At 41.6% G+C, this 27,537-nt stretch overlaps 2 protein-coding genes across 4 annotated transcripts in view; both read right to left on the bottom strand.

Moving 5' to 3' along the window:
* The window catches only part of rspo2 (R-spondin 2), a 61,464-nt gene extending 40,557 nt beyond the window's left edge, over window positions 1-20,907 (bottom strand). Inside the window, exons 1-2 of one of the 3 annotated variants that reach the window (XM_085290882.1) lie at window positions 20,664-20,907; window positions 19,755-20,041 (exon numbers count right to left, since the gene is read on the bottom strand). In XM_085290882.1, coding sequence (XP_085147008.1) covers window positions 19,755-19,954 — 200 coding nt within the window. In that variant the 5' untranslated portion in view covers window positions 19,955-20,041; window positions 20,664-20,907. Of the gene's footprint in view, window positions 1-19,754; window positions 20,145-20,355; window positions 20,508-20,663 lie in introns of those variants that run through there. The other 2 variants (XM_085290883.1, XM_085290884.1) reach the window with 2 other exon arrangements.
* A 6,145-nt stretch (window positions 20,908-27,052) lies between these two features.
* Window positions 27,053-27,537, bottom strand: part of eif3ea (eukaryotic translation initiation factor 3, subunit E, a) — a 28,353-nt gene continuing 27,868 nt past the window's right edge. Inside the window, exon 13 of the mRNA XM_085290880.1 lies at window positions 27,053-27,212. Coding sequence (XP_085147006.1) covers window positions 27,177-27,212 — 36 coding nt within the window. The 3' untranslated portion in view covers window positions 27,053-27,176. The remainder of the gene's footprint in view (window positions 27,213-27,537) is intronic.

Below are 27,537 nucleotides of genomic sequence, written 5' to 3'. Positions count from 1 at the left end.
CCAGTAACATGGCAAAAATATATCAGCCGCTTCATCTATATTATCCATAAATGTCACATGGTCAAGAGGCAGTGATGGAAAACCTCAGCTTTTGGAGTAGCAGCAGGTCACAAAGACTTGCACTCTCATGTGGAAAGCGCCACATTCACCAACAGAATTATACGCTTTCCTCGTGGCACTGGGACTATTATTGTTTATTGTCTACCTCACTTGTTCCCCTTAAATGCTGGTATAAGCTTACTGCTGTTCCACTTAAGGGGAAAAAAGAGAAAGCATGGGACAAGGAAAGGGCATATACAGGACAGCGCAGCAGCCTCCAGCTGACTGGCGGCGAATCGTACCAGAAGGAGCAAAGCAGCCACTTTCTGGATCTCTTCAAACCACCAAACTATCGAGGATTACGCTCCATAGCTGTAGCAGTGTCAGCCCTCACACCCGCAGTTCACAAGCGGTTGTAACATCTCAACATTGTTCGAGCATGGAAAATGACATCAAACGACCTGCTTTTCGGGCCCGTGACTTTGTCATGAATTTGGAAGTCGCACTTAGCTAAAAAATTGCGGAGTAAAAGCAGAAGGGGTAAAAGAGGGGGGTACTTTGGGCCTGTGTGCTGAAGGCGCATTTCTGTTCCAATTTAGCAGAAAATATATTGGACTTGCCTCTGACTCTGTTCCAGCTGGAAACAGTCAGGTTTTAGGATCTATGCCTTTTTCCCCCCGGTTTACTTTAACAGATCATACTGTAAGCACATGTTTATAATTTGGGACAGTCCTGCTGCTTATAATGATTTTGCAGCATGAGACTGAGCAAACACATTTTGCTGTCAGACATATTAGCCCCAGCCAAAGTGTTCTTGTGACACAGATCCACCGTGCGACGCAGGCAGCTCGGGGATTTGAACCCTCACTTAAAAGCGTGGTTGTTAATGTAATGGCGAATGGGTAAAACAGGCAGCTATGGTTCAAACAGGCAAGTGGAAAAATGGCAACATGAAGGCAACACTTTTTAGTGCGTAATAAAACAAAAAGTCAAACTAATTTAATTTGGTGTGACTCAACAGGTCGGGCCACAGTGCCATGCAGGTGAGAAAAATAGATTTGACTCACTGGATAACCACGGATGCAAATGAATGGAAGGAATAGTTTGACATTTTAACAATTTTTTGGAGTTTTTTTTTTTCTGTTTGTGTTTTTTCTGAGAGTTAAATAACAAGATTGATACTGGTAGGGTTAATGTGTACATGAGAACTAACATGTTAGAGTCTCTGGTGGTTTCCCTATTTACTGCGCTCAGCCAAGACATACATAAGTTTCAAACTTCCCATAAAAAGACAATTTATTTGCTGTACACGCATAGATTCAACATGATTACACAAGATAAAACACATTAAATAGCCTAGTGAGCTTTCAAGGGAATGTTGGTTGTTTTGCAGCTTTAAAATTCAATGTGGCCTAGCTCTATGTCTCTATGTCTCTGTCACGTCAGAGTAAAAACAGGACAACAACCTCTTTGTGACTAGGAAAACTTGGTGGTTGATTTTTTTCTGCTGTTTGCAACCAAATGAGAGTATGAACAACAGGTCACCCAGAGATTGAGCAGTCAACATCCTCAAACATCATTTAACGACAAGTTGCCTGATGGGAGGCAACCTGTCTACAAACCATTGCGGCTCAACACAGACTAATTGCAACCACTCTTAGACTCTAAGTGAAGGTTTTGGTGAAGGGTTGCAAATAACTAACATCTAATTTATAAATGCAGATAGACAGAAACATGCTGTAATCAGTCTGAGTGAGTCTGCGTCAATGAGTTTAACTCCCCTGCAACACAACCCTTTGCAAAAGGAAGCTCAACACCTGCTGTTGTTCTGGTTATATTTCTACCGGTATATAAAAGCAAGGCTGCCAAGAATCTATGACTCCATCTACTACTGTTTTATCACCATTATTATGCACCAAAGTCACTGTGAACACAGTCTTCAAAGCAACATTTTTAATGCAACAAGGTTGCAAGTTCATTCAAAGTGTGATTTGAATGTCCTTCCTGATTTTGCAGCTGGTCAAATAGAGATACATTGAGAGTGCTTCCAAGATTATCTGGAAACACTCTGCACCTTTAGCCCATCTGTCCAGTCGAACTCTCAACCTTGCACTCCTTTCAAGTCTGTATGAAGACCCCAAGTTAGTTCACTTCCTAATATCTTTAAGACTTAAGTCCCTTATTCGGGTCAGACACAACATCTGGATTCCTTGATGTGAAAGAGACCTTGTAATTCCTGTTTGGAAATTCGTAATAAAAGATGAATCACTAACCTGCCTCTCGCAGTGTTTTCACACTTTCAACCACAGTGATGGACACTTACACCCTTCAGCCAGTGGAAAGCTACTCAAAAGCTGGTCATATATGAGAGGGGGAAAAAACAGAATGACCTTGATGTGGTGGTCAACTAACGGCATCGCCTCTTCATTGTGGGTTGCGGTCCCATAAATGTTTTACAATTTTGCCTTGCCATGAAAACAGCAGAATATCTGTTTGCAGTCCGTGTCAGCATTATTTAAACAATGCAGTGAAACAATGCAAACCTCTAATCATGTTAAACTTTTGTTCCAGTGGAGTAAGAAAACAAAAAAAGTCAATTCTAAAAGAGTTGTGACACTTTAAAAAGCATTTGTTAGGAACGCTGCATTTATGGGCCTATTTTATTTTTGGTATATTTTATAGATTTACAGCACAGCTTTAAAGTGGTTTAGAAAAAAATGAACCAAAAACAACAGTGTTAATTGTAGCACTTTGACACTATTAAATGCACAAAATATTCCCTATTTAATGCACATGAAATCTGTTCTCTTTCTTGCCATTGTTTCAGTAAAAATGGACAAAAAAAAAAAAAAATCAACCTGTCTGCTGCCTGTGATGGGTCATCATCTGTTTTTCATTCTCTTGGTGGTTAATACTTGTTTTATACATTTACACTAGGACTGGCCAGTGCAGGTGCAAAAGGATCTTGTCATATTTAATCACTGGGGCACTGCAGGAGTTAATTGATGAGTCACGAAGATGGACTTTATCACCCCCTAAACAGGCACCATGAGATGAACATGTGGTTTGCATTTCTTGCTGGCTCCATTGCTTCTTCTTGTCTATCTTTTTTCAAAATTTCAACAAAAGGTGATGATGTTCTTGTGAAACACCAGAGTTATTTCAACCCATTTTCAGTAACTCACACCAGACTAACGATGGTGCCAAGTGAAATCGACAGGTTCAGAGCACATTAACAAACAAGCAGTTGGATATTGGAGATTTTATCAATAGCAAACATGTTGTTTAAACCAGTGAGGTGATGGAATGTGGACATTTTTATGCTTTTTTTTTTAAAAGGACTGGCCTGGATGAATTATGGACCTCTACGTAAATTTGTGCCAACACATTGACCTTTAGTTGCAAAACTACATGGAGTATAATAAATTGTTTTATGGTTTTTTATTCGTGAGACTCCAGAGGTGATGCATAGCACATTTGGAAAGGATTAGATCAATTGTCCAGGATGTGGTTGCAAAATACAGTTTAAAAAAAAAAAATCTGCATCATTCAAACACGGCAAGGTATGTAGTAAGCTAATTGCAGATGATGGTCCATTTTCAGCCCTTGTACCAGATAATTCTCAGATCTGGTTTTTGCTTTTTGCGAAGCTACTTAACAATGACAAATTATTCGAGCATAAAAAAAACGCACCTAAATCAAGCGAGTGTGTCGATACATAACAGACAACTTAGCCAGGCGACAGTTTTAATAGTGTCCTTAAGGACTTTGTTACTAGCAGCTTGTCACAAAAACATATAATTTTTGTCCCACTTCTAAAGTAAAATCCAGAAATAAAACAGTATTTTTGATTCCCAAAGAGATTATAGCTGAAAATCTGGCATATCTCAGCATGGTGTGCAGAGATGCACTGGGCCCTTGAGTTGATCCATGTACTGTCCACTGAAGCCTCATCAGAAATGGTGTCAGTGGAAGTGTGGCTGTCAAGAAGCCATTATTAAAGAAGGCAAACAGAGAGGAAAAATCTGATTTTTTTTTTTTTTTTTGCCAAATTAGAAAAGAACTGGACTGATAATCAGTGGAAACAGGTTTTTTGTAGTGATGATGTAGTGTTTTGATCAAATCATTGTATCAAATCACATCTATGGAGGACATCGGGAGAGAGGTACAACAGTGAGTGTCTACAGCCATCTGTCATGGTTTTGGGCTGCAGTTAAGCCAGTGATGTTTATCAAAATTGTTGGAATTATACATGCAGAAAAGTACAGTCGAACTTTGATCCACTATGCAAAAATCATCTGACAAGTGTCTGATTGGCAGCAAATCCCAAACACACTGCCAATGCAACACAAGCATACATGGATGGTAAAACATACAATGGTACACTATCAGTCATTGACTGGCCTCCCCAGAGCCCAGACCTAAACGTTAGTGAAGCAGTGAGAGATCCAAAGAAGAGCTTTGAATGTCTTTCAAGATCCCTGGGGAGTTATTCCTGAAGACTGCTTAAAGAAGTTCTAAGAAAGCTTGCCTAAGAGAGTTCAGGCTGTGCTGAAGAATAAAGATGGTCATACCATTGACTTTCAGGCTTGTTAGAACTGTACAAACTTTGTTTTTGTTTTACATTTCAGTGAATCACGGCACCCATTCCCCATTTTCCTAACAAAATATAAAGAAATGAGGAGAAGCTGATAACTGATAACCTAGTGTATATCTAGGCAGTCTGATATCAGGAATGTCAGTACATTAACAGTTTTTGACACTGACTGAAAGAGCATAAACTACTTATGAAGTATAAGACATGCAAAATAAGAAGTAATTCCCAAAAGAAAGAAACCCATTTGGAATTTGTATAGTTCAGTATTTACACTCCCTCAAATTCACTCAAGCTGTGGGAAAAATGTGTTCTCAGAACAGAAGGAAGAAATGGCTGAGGGGAAAAAGCTGGGTGGAGGGAAAGGTGGAGTGGCTGTGATTAGGCCACATGTTGGTAATTTATCACACATAAACCTCACACCTAATTTTCACACCTGTAGCTCACCGTGTGGGTAGTCTAGTAATTCACTCACACACGCACCTCCACACACAAATACACACTCTTACACCGCTGGGTGGGACTTGGCTGTGGGTTTTCCCAGTGCAGGAGGCGACCGAGGACATCACAGGGATCAGCAAAGTCATCGGGCATATTTGGCATATTTGCACCCCATGTAGCTTCTGCTCCATCTCTCCCGCCCTAACCCGTGCACACGCTCCCCTCCCCATGTGTCATCACCTTGACTAAACTCATCTCCACTTCTAGCTCACACATCTGAAAAACAAAAAAACTTGGACGTGACTTTTTCGTACTTGCCAGAAACATATTTTTGGAGCTCCAGATGGAAGATAATCATCTTTTGCTGAAGTGTCACGCAAAAACAGACCGTAAACTTAAGGTTTTGTTACTTCCTATCACTGGCTCACAAAGCTGGGAAAATAAATTATTTTTTTAAGTAGAAAAAGCTGGATGGATCACAATGAACTGCTAAACGTGGAACTCTGAAATAAAAATATAAGAAATTGCCATCAATGCTGTATTAAAAGCTCAGATTTTTACTTGAAAAAATTAGCTTACTTTCACGCTTTTTAAATGTTTAGCAATTACAGTAAATTGTGGAATTAGTGTTAGTGAATAGTAGCTGAAGGTAGGGCAAATTCCATCATTGTAAAATTTGATTACTTGGCTTTACTTTAAATTATACAAACTTACTCTCTCTCAAAAACATTTATTAGCCTCAACTTAAGATGGTCAAGATATGCTAACTTGGTTTTTTTTTGTGACCATTACTCAAGGTCAAAGGTGTAAAATAAAAGTTCTCCTATCAAGTTAAACACACTCTATGCAACTTCAGTTGGATATGAAATATTGATCAGATAATGATGACGATGACTTTAATATAAATGACGCACTGTGCCCCATACACCGCACAGTTTAAGAAATGCTGGTTATACGAAGATAAAGTACAAAAGTCACATATTCAGATTATAACAAAACAGGAGTTTTGTTTCCTCATGGATAATTGTGACTTTGTTTTAGTGTCAGAGCAGGTCGCAGGAGGGGTCATCTTAATATTCTATACAAATATAGGTTTTAATATTAAATTCTATACAGTGGAATCCCGACTTACGAAATGAATTCGTTCCCGAGGGTCTTCCGTAAGTCAAAAAGTTTCGTAAGTCGAAGCACCCATTGCGCCTTTTGAGTGAGGTGATGCTGAACGATAGGCTATAGGCTAATTGCTAACTAGAATAACAATATGTCGTTCAAGTGGAACAGCGAAGCGCAATTATGAAAGCCAAGGGGTTGTCACATCATTCGGAAGGCATTCTGGGCATTCTGGGCTCGGCCAATCAGAGCCAGCGGATTTCGTAACACGGACATTTTGCTGTAACACGGGCAGAAATATTGCCATTCAGTGCCTTCGTAACTTGAATTATTTCGTTCAATGGGGTATTCGTAAGTCGGGGTTCCACTGTATTGTGTAACTTAATCATGTTTTATATACAATTATTCTGCTAAGGAACTTTAAAAAAAAAAAAAAAACATACAGTATGTTTTATCTTAAATGAAAAAGAATGAAAGTTTAAAGGAACAGTGAAAAGAAACATACTGGTTTCTTTTCACTGGTTTTGGACGTTAAGAAAACACACTGAATGTTAGATCCAGGAAAAGACTGCCAATTGTGAGGACTCGCATAAATCAGCCAGTTACTAAAAGCTTTGACATTTTCTGTTCGCCTCACAGAGTTTCATTATTTATTTTCTTAGGGGTAGCCAAATTTTGGGAGACGGGAGCAGGAGCAAAGAGCTGCCACCTGATGGAATCTTCATTTTCACAGAATGTGTTTGAATCAAGTCATTTATCATTAAAAAAAAAAAGAGAAAAAAACGAAAAGAACATGAACAGCTGTTGAAAAATTATTCCTTATTAAGTGCTTAACAAGATACTACTTCACACTCGCACTTCACCCACTGAGGCCAAAAGGGAGATCTGACGTGCTTACTGGGGTCAAAAGTGGAGAGCACCACAGGGGGCAAATGGCAAAGACCTGGTCTCGCTTTCAGTTGTGGTGCCTGACACTGAAAAAAAACCTAAAACTCCTAAACATCAAAGCCACACTTTTCTCTCTCTGTCAAAAAAAGAAAAACTGGACTGGATCCAATATCGACTTTTTCACGGGAAAATACCGCAACCTTGTTTGTTTTCTCACTTAACTGCCTGCTGCCAGCTTTTCGACGAGAGAAATGGTCACAGCACAGGTCATTAGAAGGCTGAGACTTATATTTCTTTCACTAAAGCTGCCATTATTTTGTTAAGTTCTCTTTAACTTAATTACCAGAAAGCGCACACATACACAAAGAATCTTTAAAGAGAAGTTCATCTGAGGTACTTCTCAAGTCTGCGATGTACAGTTTTGCGTAGAGCCGCCTGCTCCTGTAGCAGGTGCCTGGGTCACATCTGGCCTCGTGTTTTCACACCACCACAAACCGGCACCTGAATGGTTGGCACTGCCCAGATTTCTTAACAGAAACCGGCTTGTGTTGGCTCTGAGAGGCCAGGACTCAGCCCGCGGGAGGACATGTTTCTTTTCTTATATTGCCTTTTGAGAGAACCTTGGAATAAATGCTTTCATAACGCATGAAGGAGGGGGGCATTTTGCTGTAGCTGAATTTTCTTTCAGCCCGAATACTGCACGTGCTCTTCAGTATTTGACTACTGCACCCAAAAAAAACAAAACAAAAAAAAGAACACAGGCTTCCAAGGTATGTGTTAGATGTTTCAATAAGATTTAAGAAGCCGATACTCGCATCCAAAACCCTCTGGGTGGTAGGAGGGTTGTCAAGTCTATCATTACATGCAATGGAGACAGATGAATGGATTGAATGGCTGTGCCCGCCTTTTACCTGCACGCCGCTGCGTTTGCTGCTACAGCTATGAGCAAATCAACTCAATAAAGATTCAGTATCTTCTTTGTTACATATATCAAATAAATGTTGAGGTGAGATCATTTATTTTTCTTATTCTATTTCACTAAGGCTTTCACCCTTTGAATACAAATGTGTGCACTCATCGTCATTGCTGATGCTAAGCAGCCCCATGCTGTCCATTACACTTCACTAGTGTTCATTACCGCACCAAGGCGGTACCATCTCTGAAGCCATTAGCTGGTAAACATATAAACTACACATGACCCTTGTCCACAGATACCTATTAGTTATGACTCCTGCTGGTGACAGCTGTTTACACAGCTAAGGCCGCATGCTCCTGAGCCCTGGCACTACTCCAAATCAAATAATATCCAGTTAAGGAGAAGTCAGCCAAGATGTAACACAAGTGCATAACTAGAAGGGGGTGGGGGGAGGGTGAAGGAATTTGACAAATGTTAATGGACCTCTTTCTTTCTTTTTCTTTTTTTTTGTTCTTTTGAAGCTTATACTTCTCTGTCTAGCATTTGTCTCTACCACAGTCATGTCTCATTGTCTGCATCCTAAAACAAGATTAGTGAGAAACCCTAATGGAGAAAGAAAAGTCAAAGGGCAGTCACCACAATTGATGTGCTGTTTGACAAGGCGCAACATAAAAATGCGCTGCATTAAAATCATAACAGCTTAAAAATTTTCTCCCGCAATTAGACTTTCACTCGTGTGTGTGCGTGTGCATTTGTGTCCAAAGCCCATGTGGCATGCAGCCAGAGGAAAAAACAACAACAAGACAAACAGCGACAAAAATGTCCCCGACCACAAAATACAACGCTGCATACAATACAACAAAATGAACTGTATTACAGTGAACACAGCTGTGCCCATTCTGTGAAACAAATGGGACTGCATCTCATTCAGTGACGGACAGCGTTACCCAAAGTGTAGATTTGACTGAGAGGGGAGGAAACTACACCTAACTTGTCGTTCTCATATTAGTTCGGGGATAATCGAGAGCGCGCTCCAACAAACTGCTTCAAAATCTCAGAGACTTCACAATTTGCTCTAGTCATTTAAAGCATCAACCTATTCTGTGAGTCCCACATGGATGCATTTTCATTTGTTAATTTGTCAGTCATTCAGCCAGGTTTTTCCTAATATTTGTAAGCAATATCTAGGCCAATCACAGGAGGACATCCGGTCCAAGTGTAGCCCACTTAGACTGTCAGAAATAAACCTTACTGCTGCAGTGCTTACAATGAAGCTGCTTTAAGCAATATCTTTTAGACTAACAATGGACTGAATTGGTATTTGATGAAACAATCCCTATTTTTAAGCAAAGCGAAGAAGTAAACAACTAGAAACTTAGTGCGTAAAATCTGCCTGGCTTAAAAAATTTACAAGGACTGACATTAGCAGCTTAAGTGTTGCATATATTCTGTAGAAGTTTGCAGAGACCCCAGCACAGTAAAAAGAACTTGCTACTCTGGTATTTGTCACACGGTCAAAAACAAATCTCAAACAGATCACTAATGATTTAACCGGACAGCTGGAAAGTCTAGATAGCAAAAGTTAGTTTTGGTACTTCGATTGTTCAATCACACCTTAAACCAGATTTGTTCTGCACGCGTGGGAAAATGCACATGCTTCCTCTTACTGCTTCAGTTTAAAATTAATTTGTTTTCTTTCTCACACTGGGTTAAAGTGTGTATGTCAATGACTTTTATTGTGAAATGCATGAAGAGGAAGAAGCCCACAACAGAGAGCATTTACAGAGAGCCTGTTGATTGCTAGTACTGGTGTTTCATGAAAAGCGGCAACTACTCGTGCTCGAAGGATAGTCAGTGAAAATGAGTGAATGAAGCTACAAGGCTAACATAATTATTTATATCTGCTTCTAGAGAAAACAGCTAAAAAATACTGTCGTTACATGACATCACACTATTACATTAGTGTAATATTTAGTGTAACTTTCTTTGTCTTTGGGCGTCATTCATAGACAGTTTAAAGGATGGATATCATCCACTGGTTTCTGAAGTCTTGTTTTAAAGCCTCAAGATTAGCATTTTCACTGTCATCGTCTTGGTTTAAAGAAATAAAAATCAGATGTGTTGAGGAGGTGCACACCTGACTGTGAAACTACTCTTTGGCATGTGAGTTGTCAATAATGAGTTGGCAGCCAATGAGCATGGATAATCCTTTTTTTTTAAACAAAGTATGACAAAGATTTGCAAATGAGACAGTTTTCTATTCAATACGCCCCAAAATGAGTGACTGAGCCCATAAACCCACCAGGAAAGTGTTTGCAGAGGTAAAGACAGAAAACGTAATTAAACTTAATTGTGACTGGAAGTCGTTTTGCAACCACAGCTATTGCCATCTTGTGGCCTTTAGATGGAATAAAAGTTTATGCTTCATTTAACCAAACCAATGTCTAGGGTTACTTTTACAGTAAAATACTAAATAAATAAATAAACAAATAAATAGTTTAATTATTGATTAAACCAATTTCATTCATTTTTATAGTTAATGAAAGTTTCTTTTTTCATTTTGTTTTCTTATTTTTCTCATTTTTTTTTCTTTTCACCAAAACAGTGTATAAGCAGAATTTTCTATGTAATTTGACATTCTTAATACAAATAAGGATCAAATTTATTCAGAAAAAATATTTTTCATAACTAGTCAAATAAAATATAAATTTTAATCCTAAAATGTTAAATGAGAGTGTAGCAATTTTATGTACATCAGTCACACAGTGTACGTGTTGGTGACTTTTATTGTGAAATTCACAGGAAGAAGCCAACTACAGATCCCATCTATAAAGAGCCCATTCATTGCTAGTATCACATGCTGCATGTTCCAAACCTGTCAATTCTGATAAAATAAGCACATATAAAAATAATAAAACACTGTTATTTGGGAAGGCTCGGGGGGATTTTATGTCGAAAACACATCCTTTTTCCAACAAATAACCAGCTCCCCATGGAGAGTCACACCTGCGGCACCAAAGAAACTCATTGAGCGAAAACTTAAAAAAAGCCAACACAGATGTTTTGTTTTTCCAAGCTCAAGGTTGGGAATGAGCTCAGATACTGAGCGTACATACTTTGACAGCTAGGATGCTAGCCGTTTAGCGAGGAGTTTAAAGACACACAGAGGTGCTCTGTTATCTCGGATATAATCTCACAGCTCATCAAGGTGAGTGACAAGTATTGGGGTGTGAGACTGAATAAATCTGACAGGAGAAGAAGTACACTTCACTGCCTTGAGGCTAATGTTGCTGTTACTATAGCTTCCATTACAAGATTGACCTACAATCTTGTTGCTTTGCTCTGATAAGAGACAGACCAGATCTTATCCAATCCTTCCTCTATCGTGCACTCTCTGTTCCCATCACTCCTTTTTGCTCCTTCTACCCCGACCTCATAAGTCTACAGGGTATGACCCTCTAAGACCTTTTTAAATCCGACACGCAGGCTACGTTGCTGTTGGTCTGTTTCCTCCTCCTCGTCCTCTGCCTTCCTTTCTCTCCACAGAGGGAGTCAAAGAGACAATGAGCTAAGCATCAAGGCCCAGTAATGACTCCCAGCCCTGTTTCTGATTAAAAACACACCGGGTGCTTCTGCACTCCACAGGCAGCTATGAGGCCTTCCTCTCCTCACACCATGAGGCTTGAGAGTTAGATGACAGAAGCACAGGCCAGCCTCAACACAGCTCCATGGCCAGGAAAACAAAACCAAAAAATAAAATAAAAAATCCGGTCTAAGCATGACACGTTGTATCATTCAAAGCTCTTGTCTCAACTAGTCCAAGCCTAATTCCACAGGCAAGTCCTTATTTAATCTGAGGGTGCCCAATTACCAACATTAACCTCAACCTCAGCCAAAACCATAACAAAGCCATAACAGAGGGTGCTTACAGTCCCCGCCAACGATGCATCAAGGGTGGGGGTAAAATATCTTGTCACGGTTATATGTAATTGAAAGTGCGTTGGTTTTGTCTTTCACACAGTATACAATGATACTGGCAAACCAAGATAGCAAGAAAAGCGGATTTTGTTGAGCGTTCTTCAATAAAGCACCTCAGTGCCACTCCATAGATGGCTGTACCGCACCACGCACTCAGCAGGCGGCAGTGGGGACTTCCCTACCTTTACCTCTCCGTGTCCATACTCAGGCCACCAAATTACAGACGTGCCGCAGAGAGACGCTTTATTGCATCTGACCAGCTCACTTCCTCTCCATACCAAAGGCATTACATGCTGAGCTTTATTTTGATGTGGCATGTAAGCATAATTAGAGGTCCCATAAAAGAAGGGAGGGGGGGAGAAAAAAAAAAGAAGGAGTCTTGTCCATCTGTCGAGTGTTAAGGGGTGGGCTGGGCACGGGGGTAGCAATCAGAGAGCCCCATGCCTCCTTCTTGTTAGAGCCATTCTAACAGGCATTGAAGCAGACCTTAGCACCAAACTCGAGTCAGTGTGTGTGTGTTTGTTTCTGTACATGCTGGTGTATTTTCTCAAGGGGCCTCCTTGAGTTTCAGATTTCCGGGCTTTGCAGATCAATGCAAAGTAGGTACTAGTCAACACGCACACAAAGGATCATATCAATATGGTAAACAAGAGCACATACTGAGTGTGGCTTTTTCTAGAAACACTATACATTAGCCTTCCTTCCAAAGGCTCTTGGGCTCTAAATGATCCACTAAACATTTAGAGCCAGCCGGCTATAAAGAAATGGAATATTCATAAAATATCTTAAGGAAAATTACATGTTATGTGTTGTGAAAACACATTTTTTGCTTTCTGGTTGTCATTTTATGCTGTGTAGTGTTGACTAAGGGCACCCTAACCCTGACCATTTCACATATTGGAGTGATAAAAGCACACGATGTGATAAATGTGCTCAATATTCTATTATGTATGCTATGTACGTTTTCCAAAAGTGACGATTTCTATCGATATACTTTTGATATCTGGACGTTTAACATAAAACTTATCATCAGACTCAAGCTAGCTTAAAGCTAGCCTGAAGCTAGCCTAATTCAATGGTTCTCAAAGTGTGTGTCGCACCCAGCTGGTGGGACCCACAGTTCTGGCAGGTGGGGCGCAAGTTACCTGGCAGAAAAGTCAGGTTTAACATCGGAATCCCTTTTACTGCGGAACAAAGAAATTTGCGGCAGTTACGTTAATAATATGCGCATCCGCTGAAAATCTGCACCCGCGTGTGTAAGTCGACAGCCGCAATAAAGAAGTGTACTGAAAAGTGCGAACATGTGGTCAGGTCTGTCGTGCATCATTTACAGTGGTGCCGAAACCCAGGATTGGAGCACAACAGACCCGGCCACATGTTCGCACTTTTCAGTACGCTTCTTTATTGCGGCTGTCGCCTTACGCATGCAGCTGAAGCGTTTCGGCTACAGCCTACATACAACAACAACAGGACCCACTTAATTCTGTTTTAAGCCGCTCAGGTGCGTCTGCCTCCCCCGCAGCCGTGCCGCAGACCACGCCCCGCCACAGCTCTGCAGTCAAAAACAGGCTCACTGCAGCCACTAAGAGTGAAAAGTATTAAACTCTCACTAAATCCTTTATTTTTCATCTCTGTTCACAAGTTTCTGGATTTCTTTTTTATAAGGCTAAGACCCAACTTTATTTTTCCATGTTTGGGAATGTTGACATTCTGTTTAACTTGTTGCTTTTTTGAAGAAGTGGTGCAGACGAATGAAGCAGTCTAGTGACAAAAGTTACAGTTGTTTGTTTAAAACAAAAGTTACTGAAGGATTCATTGTGAATGAGTTGATCTTATGAATAAAGCTGCTTTTCTGTCATTGTTTTTGTTTAGATGGGGCGTGAAAGTATTTCTTCCTGCCGTGTGAGGAATGATGTAAAAGTTCGAGCACCACTGGCCTAATTTCATGTAATAACTAGAAGAAGGAAAATAGGAAAATAATCAACATGTAAAGAAGGAAATGTATGTTTTTATACAAGTTTTTATACTTCTTAAAATGTGAAAGGACAGCTCAACACTCAACCTATTCCTTTTTTTCGTGGAGGTCATGAGAACATTAGGTATCACTGCTATGTGTATTATGTGAACATACAGCAGCAGTCTGTCAGCTAATAAAACAGTACATAAATATTTACACCATTTTACAATTTTATAATAATAATTACATTGTTGTAGAAACCTTAAAGAATACTGTATATACATATGTAATTGTAATAAACTAGAATAACTGCAAATAGCGAATCCAAGTGCAGTAGTTTACTGCAGTTTAACACAAACCGATGTTACAGGGAAAATATAAAATCCCACTAGTGTAAGTGTAGTTTTTACACTTTCTGTAGTGTGTTAAATTACATTGTGTTAATTAGTGAGCTTTGCGTGTGGTTTTGTTGCCTTTGGACAGAGTCAGACTGACTGTTTTCAGCGCTTACACTAAACTAAGCGAACTGGCTGCTGGCATAAGCATGATCTAACTCATGTGAATGAACACATTTCTTAAAATGTCCAGCTTTAAGCCTAATTTTAATGCTTTGTTTTGTGTAAAGCGAAAGGGGAAATGGCTCATTTTAACAATTCCCATGATTAGATTCATTGAGGAAAAAAAAACACAATAGATGCCTATTGTGTTCACATCATTACCTCTAAACAGCTCTTCACTGGATTCTTTTAGAGGTGTGTATTAGTAACGTGAGAGGTAAGCAGCCTGGAAATGCATTCTGGTGTAAGCTCGAGGGGCTCCATCCCCAGCTCTGGGCAGCTCTCCCACCTGGAAGGACCTTGTATGTGTTTTTTTTTTAAATACTCTTTTTGTTTTGTTGTTTTATGTGTGGCACTTAGAAATGATTCCCAACATTAGAATCTTTTATGGCCCAATAAACTTGAGAGAATTGGACCAAATTGGCTGCTCATATTTAGAAGCTTTATAAGGAAACGTATTAAGGTGTAATTGCTGCGAAGGAACAGGCATAGGTGAGGGATGCAAAAAAAAAAAAAAAAAAGTCTTCACACTCTGGACAGACACTGTAGTTTTTGTCTGCTGCTGAGAGATTCCAGTCACCATGAGGAAACATGGAGTGTGTTCTAAGATTTTATATAATAGCTTTATTTTATTTCACATTTCCGAAAAAAAAAAAGAAAAAAAATTTACAGCGTGGTAACACATCGCCTAAAATTGAAAACATCTGTTTGGCATTTAGCTTTGCCAGTATATGGGATCCTCAGATGACAATAGTTGAAAGTTGGAAAGGAACATCCCCATGCGTATCCCCCTCCTAACCCTCCAACCCAGCCTCCCTATCAAAAAAAAAAAAAAAAAAGCCAAAAAAGGTGGGGAGAGAATTTATGAAAGAGAGCCCGAATCTGGAGATGGAAGAAGTTGATAGACGAATATGAGTACATCTCCTACCTCACGATCACACGCTCATAAATAAAAAGGTTATTCAGCAAACTCAATTCATTCATTGGGATTTACTGAATTTTTCAGATGGTAAAACAGTGGAGAAAAAGCAGATCGGATCATCCTACTTTGTCGTGGAGCCCAATAAAGAATCCAGATCTGTGTCTCCCTACAGAAGAAAGTTCATGCCACTGCATGTTTTTTTCCTCTTGCTGGGGGTTTTTCAGCAGTGTAGCATGGCACGAACGCACTGAGGAGCCTTTCACCGGCTTCACCTGATACCGCTGGGACTTGAAGTGGGAGCTGCACTACAGGCCGGGATCGACGTGCAGGTCAGACGAGGAGCTAGTCTTTCGACAGAGTTCGGAGGCTGGGTCAGACTAATGTGATTTATCAATATAGTGCATAAGTGAATCATTGTCCTTAATGGCCACGATAATCCCCAAGACAGACCGTGAACATGATTAGTTGAAGAAGTTGGGGTGGGTGAAGGGAGAGGATGTGTGTTGTGGACCCTTGATCATCGGTAACATGCACCTGCAGGGTGTCCATGTATCTGCCAGTACTCTTCCTCTCCCACTCACTCTCTCTCTCAGACACACACAAACACACACACACACACACAAAGATTTACACTTCTCGAAGCTTAGCTGACAGGGCCTGGGAGAAAAAAGACAGAGCTCTGTTCCTTGACGCTGGAGCTCGAGCTCAGGTCAAGACTCAGCCCGCTGTAATCCCTCTCAGGTGATGCTGTTCACATTCAGCCGCTTCCAAATACGCTTTTAAATATGCCTTCCTCATCCCCTAAAAAGCCCCCTCCTCTCTCTCCTCAGCACAACCTCCAAGGATGGTGGGTGAGAAGGACGGATCTCTGCTGAGATCAGATCCGATGGCTTTTCAGCATTTTCCGGAGACCAATCCCGTGCTTCACACGAATAAAACAAACACACTTTCAAGTGTTAGCTATGGAATAAGAAAGAAAAAAAAAACAGACGAGTGAGGCTGCAGTGCTAACATCACCTGGAGTAGAGTGGCATCATGTGAGAAGGTCTTGTTAACAGACGTGCCATCAGGCTTTTTCCCTCCACACACACTTTTTTTCCAGACTAGCGAGGGTTGGTTTAAAAGCAGCTTCTTCCTGTCATTCCCCTTAAACACTTAATCAACAGATTATATTGCGCTGAAGTGCTGTGTTCCAACATTAACACTTACACCCACAAACCTGGGACTTTGTGCAAGCTTTCAGCACACACAGGTCCACAGGCTGATGTGCAGGGCTCAGAAAAGAGAGCGCACTATGTGCAAGTAGCTAAGCTGCATCTAAAAAGAAAATCCACCAAACTTTTGCTGTATTATCAAAGTAAACCATAGAATCAGTTAAGAAGAGTCCACTACCTGAGAGTATCACGTTTTCACTCATTTTCAGTAACATCTTGTGATTTTTAGCACTAAAACCATATTCCCCCCCCACACACACACAAACACATCCATGCTGCAAGTGTCATGCATCTCTAGCCTCGCCCCCTCCAACTCTGCATTGGTTTAATCTATTCACTTTGGTCCTTCAACAGAAAACACGCAAAAAAACAAGCATCTGGGAACCCAGTTAACACAGTTGAGTAACAGATTCCACAGCTGAATCTGATCTGAACCATGCTATGACCTGCAGGGAATTCAAATTTGGGATTTCTGGCTTGATGCACAAAGGGTTAACAGTATCACATGGCAACTTTTCACCACTCTCGACTGCCATTACCTATTCATTACCAGTTAAAACGGCTTAGGGCCCCACTGTGTATCCCTGTTCCTTCAGGCAGCGCTCCTACTCGAGCCTGATTTTATGGAGTCAGCAGGTGGCATCATTAGCCAGAGAATAAAAATGAAAAGTAATACCCCTGTGTCTAGCTATGATATCATAGCAGGGCTCATTGGCATCATTTTCCTATTTCTAGTGGGCACGATAGGGGGTAAGGAGGTGTAAATTTAATATATTCTGTCATCTGTTTTACTTCTTTTTTTTTTTTTTAAGTGTATATGCACAATTGCCACAGTCAAAACAAGAGGCTGGTTCATGCCATGCAGTGTGTGAGCAACACCAGACCAGCCCAGAAAACCACACAAAGATCCCAATCTTGACCGCGCGCCGGGGGTCACATGCAACGGCAGCGTTACTCCTTGACAAACCCGCCCGCCCCCATTCCCCTCATTATGATGGCATCTCCATTCCTTACACCTCGCTCAGTTATGCGGCTACGTGTGCCATAGCATATCAGTGGCAAAAAAACTCTCTTTTCTTTTGTTTATACTCATCAGTGTTTGGTAAATTAAGCAGGATGTCTTTCATTCCTCGTTACAGCAGTTTCGCCTGGGGGAGCCGAGCACGGCCAAACTGAGTTTTAAACGTGCCTGGGTCTCAACACTCCTGAAAGCTTTGGATAGCTTCCCCGTGCATGCCAGACAGGCTGTATATAAAACTGTCACAGGAACCTTGAGGGCTAGAAAAATATTCAAGCATTTCTAGGCCTATTGGACAATGATCTCTTACACATGCTTCTTTCAATATAACCGTGATAAATAAAGGAAGGAAACAAATACTGAAGACTTGGCTGACTGCCCACTGCTTGCTAGGATGGCAGTTTTGGCCCAAAGTGCTGTATATCCACCCCCCTCAATACAGACGCACACACAAACACACACGTATACTTTAAACATTACAATAAAGGCCAAACCTGTGCATATTTGCACGGGGTTAGCATGACAAGTGTAACATCCGCTCTGAGAGTGAGCGGTAACAGTGTGTAGCTTATCGTCCTCAGCCTGAAGCTGTTCTTGAGGTCAAATGTGTAAGTTAACCTTTTGATCTCGTCCCCGCTGGTTAGGCCACCCCCCAGCTCTCTTCCTTCTTTCTCTCTCCGAACTCTCCCTCACACACAAACAGACAGCAGCACAGATAAAGAGGCACCTAAAGACAAATGTGCACCGCTGGATTTGCTGCTTGACCATCCAACCCTGCAGATTACAGGCGCTCTTAAGGGCGAAACACTGCTCTTACCACATAAATGGCACTCCATATCTTGTGTGCTATCTAAAAGTTGCACGGTGCAATGAGAGAGAGAGATGCAGAGAGAAAGAGAGGGGCTGAAAAACGTGTGTGTGCCAGTACCCCACAGTGATTGCCTGATTATTTGCAGATGGGCAGTGGAGGGCTTGCAGAGTGTGGAGGTTCCCCCTGGCACGCAGCGCATATGATTAAATATGTGATTGCCTTACAATTTACATGAACCCACCCCCCCACCACCACCACCCCCCTTTGAATTTAAATGAGTTTTTCAAGTGTCCTACCTTTAGACGTGGGTTGTTAGCGCCATGCACAAACTGGACCACATTTCCTCTCACGGTCACCCTAAAAAGGATCTCGGCAATGTGTTATGTCACAGGTCTGAGGAGGGCTCCGCAGGGGCCACTTTCCTAATCCGGCTGGCTCCTCATTCATACAGAGTAGAGAGTGGTATTTACGAAGGTGCTGCTCCCCCCCTCCTGCCCCCGACCCCTCCTCACAGCTCCTGCGCCTCTGCAGGGTGATTGTTATGCGCTTTTCCTACCAACTGTTTAAAGTGGTTATGAGATCAATTAAAACCAGCTTAAGAGGTGGTAGGTGGGAGGGAGGGTGGAGTTGAGATGTGGCATCCATAAGTGTGAGGACGGGGATTCCGTATCTGTCCACTGAATAAGTCACCTCCTGCTCGCTACAGACCCAAAGCGCTATTTATTTATGTAGCGCTTTACGATTTATGTAGCGCTTTACGTGCCTCCAACACACTGCACCTTTTCTGGTACCAGAACATCCACAGATAGCCTGAATTAACGCTAATCCAGTTCGCTCTTTGTCATTTTGGATGCGCGTGGCCCATTTTGCGCACATTTTACGCACCAGTTACCGGCTCTGAAATCATTAAACAATGTGGAAAATCTTATTTTAGAGAGGTCAGTAGGTTACATGAGATGCTGTAAGAATGAGCTGTAGCTCAAACAACTATTCATTTTTTCTCCTTTTTGCATGGATTTCTGGAATGTTCTGGTTTGGATCGACGGCACTAAGTTACGTGCGTTGAAAACAAAATTCAGATTTAATTTCATTTTCTAAAAGAAAAACAACAACAACAAAACCCAACAACTTTCCGCCCGCGTTTAGTGCGCACAAAACAGGGGCTACAAGTAGGAGCGAAGAGGACTTTTTACAGAGTGTGTGAACAACCTTGTTTAGGCTAGTTACCTCCCCGGACACACACAAACTCTTTGCGAACCCTTAAAAGTGATGCTCCTGTAATACTGGAAGGTTTTAACCTTCTAGTTACCTCTTTTGTTTCTCCTCCAGCGGTGCGACGGCGCCTGACAGTTGCTGTACTCCATACAGTTCAATATGATCAGGGCAAATGAGAAGAGTCGAAACTGCATCTGGACGGCGGTGTGTAGCTCGGACTCCAGTTAAAATCTCGAAATCTGTGAAACGTCCTCCTCCACGTTTCTTTAGCTGGTCATCGGATGTGTCAAACATAAGACGAGATGTGACATCGTATCAAGTCGCCGACTGGGATCATTTTATGGAGCGCGCTGATCCTCACTGAGTAAAAGTGTCCGTGCGCTGAGGGGGAGAATGACAAAGGAGGTTACTGTGATAACAGTGTAACGAAATCAACACCTTCCCTAAACACTGATGCGTGGGGATGATAGAGGAGTGCACTGAAGCCCCCCCCCCCCCTCCCCAAAAAAAACAAAAAAGCAGAGAAGCTTCTGTGTGTTAATGTGTCGGAACAATCGCAAATGTAAAGCTCAAAGGGCACCCCTCTCTAAAAATAAAAATAAAAATAAAGGCAACTGTGCGTAGTGGTCGCCAAAAAATAAAAATAATAATAATAAATAATAATAACGCTCCGTGAGTAACGTGATGTTGTGTACCTTTCACAAGATTAAGTGCAATTCCGCTCCGGTTCCACTTTCAGCTTCCCACCTCTGAGTGCAAGTGCGAATGGGGAACGTGCAGCATCCCTCTGTGTGTGTGTGTGTGTGTGTGTGTGTGTGTGTGAGTGAGAGAGAGAGAGAGAGAGAGAAACTTGTGTCTCCAGAAGAGAACAGAGGTCCGAGGAGGAGGAAAAAGGTGGTAGCGGTAAAGAAGGGGAGGTGGTGGAGGAGAAAGAGGAGGAGGGGGTCCTTTCCTCCTCTCTGTAAAGAAAGGGGGAAAATTGGGGTGCTTAGATTCCGTTTACCTGCGTTTCCTCTCTCAGGCTCGTCCACTTGGCTTCCAGCAGAAACACATGTGTTGCTTGTTTGAGAGCGTAAAACGAGAGCCGGTGAAGTGAGTCTGCGTTTTGCGCGCTGCTCAGACTGAGCGGTGACTTGGAACTCCCGATCGGTCCTGATGCTCGCTGCTGCCTTTTGCCAGATATAAGCGCCGTGTCGCTGTCACGTGTGGAGACTCTTCGCGTTGTGTGTTGCTCCTTATTTCAGATGTTCGAGATGACATTTCTTGTATTCCCCCCACCCTCCCTCCTCTCCCCTCCTTCCCCTAGCCCCCTAGCGCAAACTCGGCCACACTGGCCGATCCGAGGCTGCCTCTGGGTCCTAGTGAGCATTAAGAAAAAAGCTGGATCGTCATTCAAGAAGAAAAGAAAAAAGTTGATGTATTCGTTTCTGGATAATGGGATTGCAGTCCGTATACAATGGACTTTTTTTCTGCCAAACGACAAGATTATTTAGGACCCAAATCATCATCCAAACACGCCCCTTTGCCCTTCGGCAGAAGTTTCAAATCAAAGTTTTTGACTCCTCTCAACTGGAGATGTAATTGTTGCACAGCCAGTCTATCTCGGTTGAGCTTTATTCCACTGACGATGGCCCTATTTAATAATTAGAGGTTCACCCCACGAAAAAGAAAAATTATCTGCATAATTTATGGTAATAGCATGGGTAAAGTCAACCATATGGTCACGCCTATTTTACTCCAACCCCCACCCCCTCTCTGAAATTAATGCTAATCGTCGGAGAGGCTGTAATTGTGGAACTTGGATCAATCATTCAATCGTTTCTGGGAGTTTTTCCGCTTTTCCCCTCATGCCGGGCCTTCCAGGGTGACCCACGTGACCCCAAAGAAAGGACATATCCAAGTCGGTGAGCCTTCTCCTTCAGTCAGGAGCGTCTCACCTCGTGGGGAAAAGCTGGAGCTCGTCCACTACCCCCCCTCCCCCGACATTCAGACTGCCGGCTGACCTGCAGATGAGTGATTACAAAGGGCAATGAACGTATTAAAGTTGATGACGGAGGGCTTCAGGTAAAACAGCCACACACATAAACGTGGCCGTGTGCAGAATACCATTTTCTCCTGATGTTTTCTGACCCAGTGGAATCCAAGTTGTAAATGCTCTACCCCTTTCAGCCACTAGGTGTGGCACTTAATCTTTTATTTATTTCAGGAAATTATTTTCATGTGAGAGCAGCTCCGTTGTCCACGTCAGTGATCCTACAAGTGGGAGGTCAAGAAAAAGGAAAAAAACAAAACAGGGCAGATATATTTCTTACACTTCAACCAGCAGAGGAGCCAGGTAGTTTAAAAAAAAAAAAAAAAAAAGAACACATTACTACTCAAAAACCCGGTGGTACAAGGCATGATTTGGTCACTAGAACCGAAAAAATGTGAGTGAGGGAAACCCTATGTTTAAAAAATAAATCCTGAAACTTATGGTGACCTTTGTCCTCACTTTGTTTATTTATTTATCCAGACATTGTGGTCAGGAGGCCTGTTAGCCACAGGCAGAGCTGCTGGTTTGGATTTGTCTCTAAAACAACATCTAAGAGTGCACGGTTAAGGTGAATGTGATAATTTAGGCCTCCGGCACTTTTATTTTCATGATGTGTCATGGAGAAGGGGGTCGGTAAACCAATCACTTTATTCTCTCCATCCCTCCCCTCCCGCTCCTTGCAGTGCACAGAAGTGGGGATGAGGGGGGGTGACGTCAGCATTTGGATGGTCTGGCTTAGAGCCCTCAGTGCCATAACAGCAATGAGGGGAGCTGCTGTTCACTCTGCTAATCAGAGATCCAGGCTAGATGGTCTCCATCGTGGGTTTTTTGTCACAGTTTATTTAGTTAGAAAAGGAAAAAAAAAAAAAAAGCCACTCCACAGTGGTCATCTACAAATCGGAATATCCAAAATGTCCAGGGCAGGATGAGAGTGAGGCAAACTGAGAAAGTTCAATCTGTTTTTAGCAACTTTCCATGTTTGTGGCTCCAAATGGAAAGAGGGAAACTTCAATATCCCAAAATAATCCAACATGACATTCACAAACAGAGCTGAAACATTACAGTCCACTTGTGCAAACAGTTTTAGAATCACCATAAATCTAGAAAACAAAACCGTCTCCCCTCAGGGTTCACTTTAGGAGCTCTTCCATTAGATTTAACTGAAAACGTGAAATAATCTAAACAACTACAGTTCACCTGCTGGTGAAGATCGATGAAGTTTTGGAACAGCTGATAAACCTGACCTCTAAGGGAGACTGCGTTGAATAACATGATCCTATGTATGACAATGTGCCCACGTCTGATCAGACTTGTTTTGCATGTGTTTTATCTAGGGACGGATTGGTTTGTCATTAATCTTTTGTGTCCGTTTCTGTGGTGTTTCGAATTCCAGTTCCTTTTTTTAAATGAATAAACCCAAGCTCATTCAAAAACAATAATGAAGGGCTGAAATGCTTCAAAAGTGGGGTTTTTTCTGCAATGAAGACATTACATTTCCCTTTAATAAAATGGAAACAGACCAAAAATCCTTTTTTGAAAATCCCCCTGGCATCAGCTGTTGATTATCAACAGTCCTGTTAAAAATTAAGTGCATCCCTACTGTTTCCATAGGAAATGTGAGGGTTAGTAGCAGCCAGGTGCAACTAATCAGCTGCACCTAATTAACTGATCATCAGTTATAAAAGACGTTGTTGTGGCAGTTTGCCGGTCTGGTTTATTCTGTTGTGTTAATACAATGCCACAATCTTCACAGTAACGTCACCCAAAGGTGAGACTGTGCAGTGCTCATAGAAACATGTTAAATCTTACAATTCATGACACTACAATGGGAAAAAGACTGAACAAGTATGGCTTGTTTGCAAGGGTTGCAGGGAAAACCTCTTCTTTGTAAAAAGAACATGGCAGCATGACTTAGATTTTCAGATTTGCATGTGTTTGGAAAAAACTAAAAAAACTAAACAACCCCTCCAGCATATCAGCACATATACCTCATACCAACTGTCAAGCACAGTGGTGGAGGGGTGATGATTTGGGCTTGTTTTGCAGCCACAGGACCTGGACAGCCTGCAGTCATTGAATCAACGATACTAAATAGTGTCGTGAAGTAGACAATAATCCCGAGCACAGGAGAAAATCTACAACAGAACGACTGCAAGAGGGAAAAAAAAAAAAAAATCAAGGTGTTGCAATGGTCCAGTCAAAGTCCAGATGTCAACCTCAACGAAATCCTGTGGGGTGAGCCTGTGGCTCTGTATAAACAAATACCCACCGACCTCAATGAACTAAAGCAACACTGGAAAGAAGAGTGGGCCAAAATTCCTCCACCATGATATGAGAGAGCGATAAAGTCAGACAAAAATAATTAGTTCAAGTTATTCCTGCTAAAGGTGGTTCATGAGATTTTGTTTGTCTGCACGTACACACACACACACACACACACACACACACACACACACACACACACACACCTACCTACCTATATATATACAGACATGCAGACCCTTTCCAAAAAATTAGAATATCATGGAAAAGTTTATTTCCATACTTCCATTCAAAACATTAAATTTTCATTGATTATAGATTCTTGACCCACAACTTAAATGATTTCAAGTACGTCGTTTTTTTTTTTTATTGGTACATAATTTGGGCTTCCAGCTCATAAAACCCACAAAAACAGGAATTCAAAAAATTAGAAGCAAATTTTACAGGGCATGAATGTTTTAACAGTGTCACACACAAACTCATCTACTAAACTAAAAGCACCTGCACAGGTTTTCCCAGGTGTCATTAAATTGCTTCAGTTTATTTCAATTGTCTCAGTTAGGTTCAATATAGTGAAGACTGCAGACTTGACAACTGGCCAGAAGAGCATCACTGATACCCTCCATAGGATGGGTAAGCTACAAAAGTTCATAGCTAAGGAGGCTGGCTGTTCACAGAGTGCTGTGTCTGAGCATATCAATGGAAAGTCTAGTGGAAAAGCAAAATGTGGCAGAAGATGCACCAGCAGAAGAGATGACAGTGGCCTTCGGCAGATTATCAAACAGAAGATTTAAGAATATGGCAGAGATCCAGCTTCAAAATCCACCACATTCAGATGCATCCAGGATATGGGCTATAACTGTCGGGTTCCTCGGGTCAAACCACTTCTGAGCCCGAGCCAACGTCGGAAGCGACTCAACTGGGCCAAGGAGGAGGACTGGACTGTTGGCCAGTGGTCCATGGTCCTCTTTTCCGATGAAAGTACAGTGTGCCTTTCATTTGGGAATCAAGGTCCAAGGGTTTGGAGGAAGACGGGTGAGGAACAGAACCCAAGCTGCTTGAGGTCCAGTGTGAAATATCCACAGTCAGTCATGATTTAGGGTGCAAAGTCCGGTGCAGGTGTTGGTAAACTCTTTTTTTAAATCCAAGGTCACTGCAGCAGTCTACCAGGATGTTTTAGAAAACTTCACAATTCCTTCTGCTGAGGATCTGTACAGAGATGGAGATTTCATCTTCCAGCAGGACCTGGCCCCTGCCCATACCACCACAAGCTCCAAAACCTGGTTTGATGGCCATGCCATCACAGTCCCTCACTGGCCAGCCGGACCGAAACCCCATTGAGAATCTATGGGATATTATCAGGAGGAAAATGAAGTCCACCAGACCCAAAAACCTTTAGAGCTGACAGCAAGCATCAAGGAAATCTGGGCTTCCACGACTCCCAGGCAATGCCACGCCGCATCGAGGTAGTGATTAAGGCAAAGGGATTCCCAACCAAGTATTGAAGATTGACATATCATTTTGAAAGTACGCCATTTTTAATTGACTTGATGTGATCCTTTTTTTTTTTTTTTTTTAAATGCAAAAACTGAGAAGTAAATGCTAATGTCTTCATGGTATTCTAATCTTTTGAATTCCGGTTTTTGTGGGTTTTATGAGCTGGAAGCCCAAATTATGTACAGATAAACAACTAAGTACTTGAAGTCATTTAAGCTGTGGGCCGTGAATCTATAATCAATGAAAATTTAACGTTTTGAATGGAATTATGGAAATAAACTTTTCCATGATATTCTAATTTTTTGGAAAGGGTCTGTATACATACACACACATACATATAGTTCAGTAGTCTTCACTTTACATGTTGGTGAATTTAAATGTGGCTTTAATAGACAGCTTTTTTTTATTTATTTACCTTTTCATTTATTCTGTTTGTAACTGTGATAATCATTTCCAACCAAAGAAGATAAATCTACATTTTAGCAGATGTGTTTGTGTCTAAAACTTGAAGTATTTTTTAAATTCTGCTAGTTTTTTTTTGTGTTTGTCTTGATGAGAACCATTTCAAAAGAAACAATTCAATCATAGTTAAATTCTGATATCACACCTTTTCCAGCAAAGCCCAGAAGGGATCTCAGTTAAAAATAGAACCGATTGTGAAACCCTGCTCCGATACCTATGTTTACAAAGCACGCTGAATAAATAAAATGGGACATGCTGTGTACTTTGAACAAACCCACTTAAAAAAAAAGAACAAAAAAAGAAAAAACAGGTTTTCATATTTCACCTCTAAATGTACACAGTGCACTTGTGTTTGTCAACCGAGCTGGTCTGTGACGCATTATGAAAGAAAATAAAAAGAGGGAAAGCGCCTATTATCGGTCTGTCCTGCTGCTTCTTGGACAGGACAGTGTCACTCAAAAGGAGCACGTTTACGGGTGAAGCACACATACGGGTGATCAAACACTCGCTGCACTTTCTGGAAAGTGCAGGTGTATTTTTTTTTTCTTTTTAAACATAGAATTCCTTGTTTAGCAGTTCAGTTGCATGTAGGAAGAAAATTAAAGGCACATGAAGGATCGACACCCTGTTTGTGAGCAATAAAGAGGGAGTTAGGGAGAGTCAAAGGACTTAAGTTATGAGAAGGTCGAAAGCAGAGAAAAGTGGGGGTGGGGTGGGACATTAAAAAGATTGTGTCCGTCTGGCTAATGGTTCTTTATGGCTCCCTCATGTCCTCAGATGGACAGGATGACTGGCACACAGTATGACCACTGGTAACTGCACATCACCTCCATTGCCCCCCCCCCTCTTTCCTTCAGCTGACATCCCACTCAGGGAGGCTGCCTGCCACAGTGAAGTGAACCACTAAAAACACCATAAAACCAACAGACTAAACAGCCATTCATCATTACACACGCACTAGTCTTAACTGTCCCACTCGGTGACTCAATGCGAACATTAAAACTTCATCAAGTATTACCGGAGCAAAAAAAAAAAAAAAAAAAACAAGGAAAGAGAGAGAGAAAAAAAACAAAGTTCTGACCACTCAAACCTCAAGTGCAGAATGTAATGTCCAGAAATAAGACAATCATGGGTGAAAATGGTTTTGTTGGTCACTTTTATTGAATTGGTGATGACTTGAACCAAGTGCAAAACAGTAATCTGCTCTTTGAGGGACAAGTGTGGGGGGAAAAAGATGCAACACCACAGGGCACGGGTGATCCATCAAAATCCGCTTTCCTGACCTGCCCAGCTCGGTGTCTGCAAGAGAAGCGTGAAGAAAACATCACATTTAGACCATTTGCACATCACTGTGAGCGATCAAAACAAATCTTTCTTGTTGACTGTGGGAAATGTAAAAAAAGTAACATACATGTGCAAGCAGTTATATGATGACGTTTTCCCCTTGTCGGGTGTGTGTAATGTGTGTGTTCTGTTGGTGAGTGCTGGGTGGCTGTGAGAGCTGACAGGGACCCTAAGCAGCTGGCCCACATGGTAGGGCTGTAAATGTTCCCTATATGCAAGTAATTTGTAGCCTTAAGGACAGCAGGATGCAATCGTGCTCTGTGAGTTGTTTGCAACCTCT

This window comes from Mchenga conophoros, linkage group LG11 (assembly GCF_057382185.1).
Source record: "Mchenga conophoros isolate Kocher_MC1m ecotype Shallow Benthic linkage group LG11, M_conophoros_male_GT1.1, whole genome shotgun sequence".
In the NCBI taxonomy this organism is placed as follows: domain Eukaryota; kingdom Metazoa; phylum Chordata; class Actinopteri; order Cichliformes; family Cichlidae; genus Mchenga; species Mchenga conophoros.
This window is presented reverse-complemented; position numbering and strand designations above follow the sequence as displayed.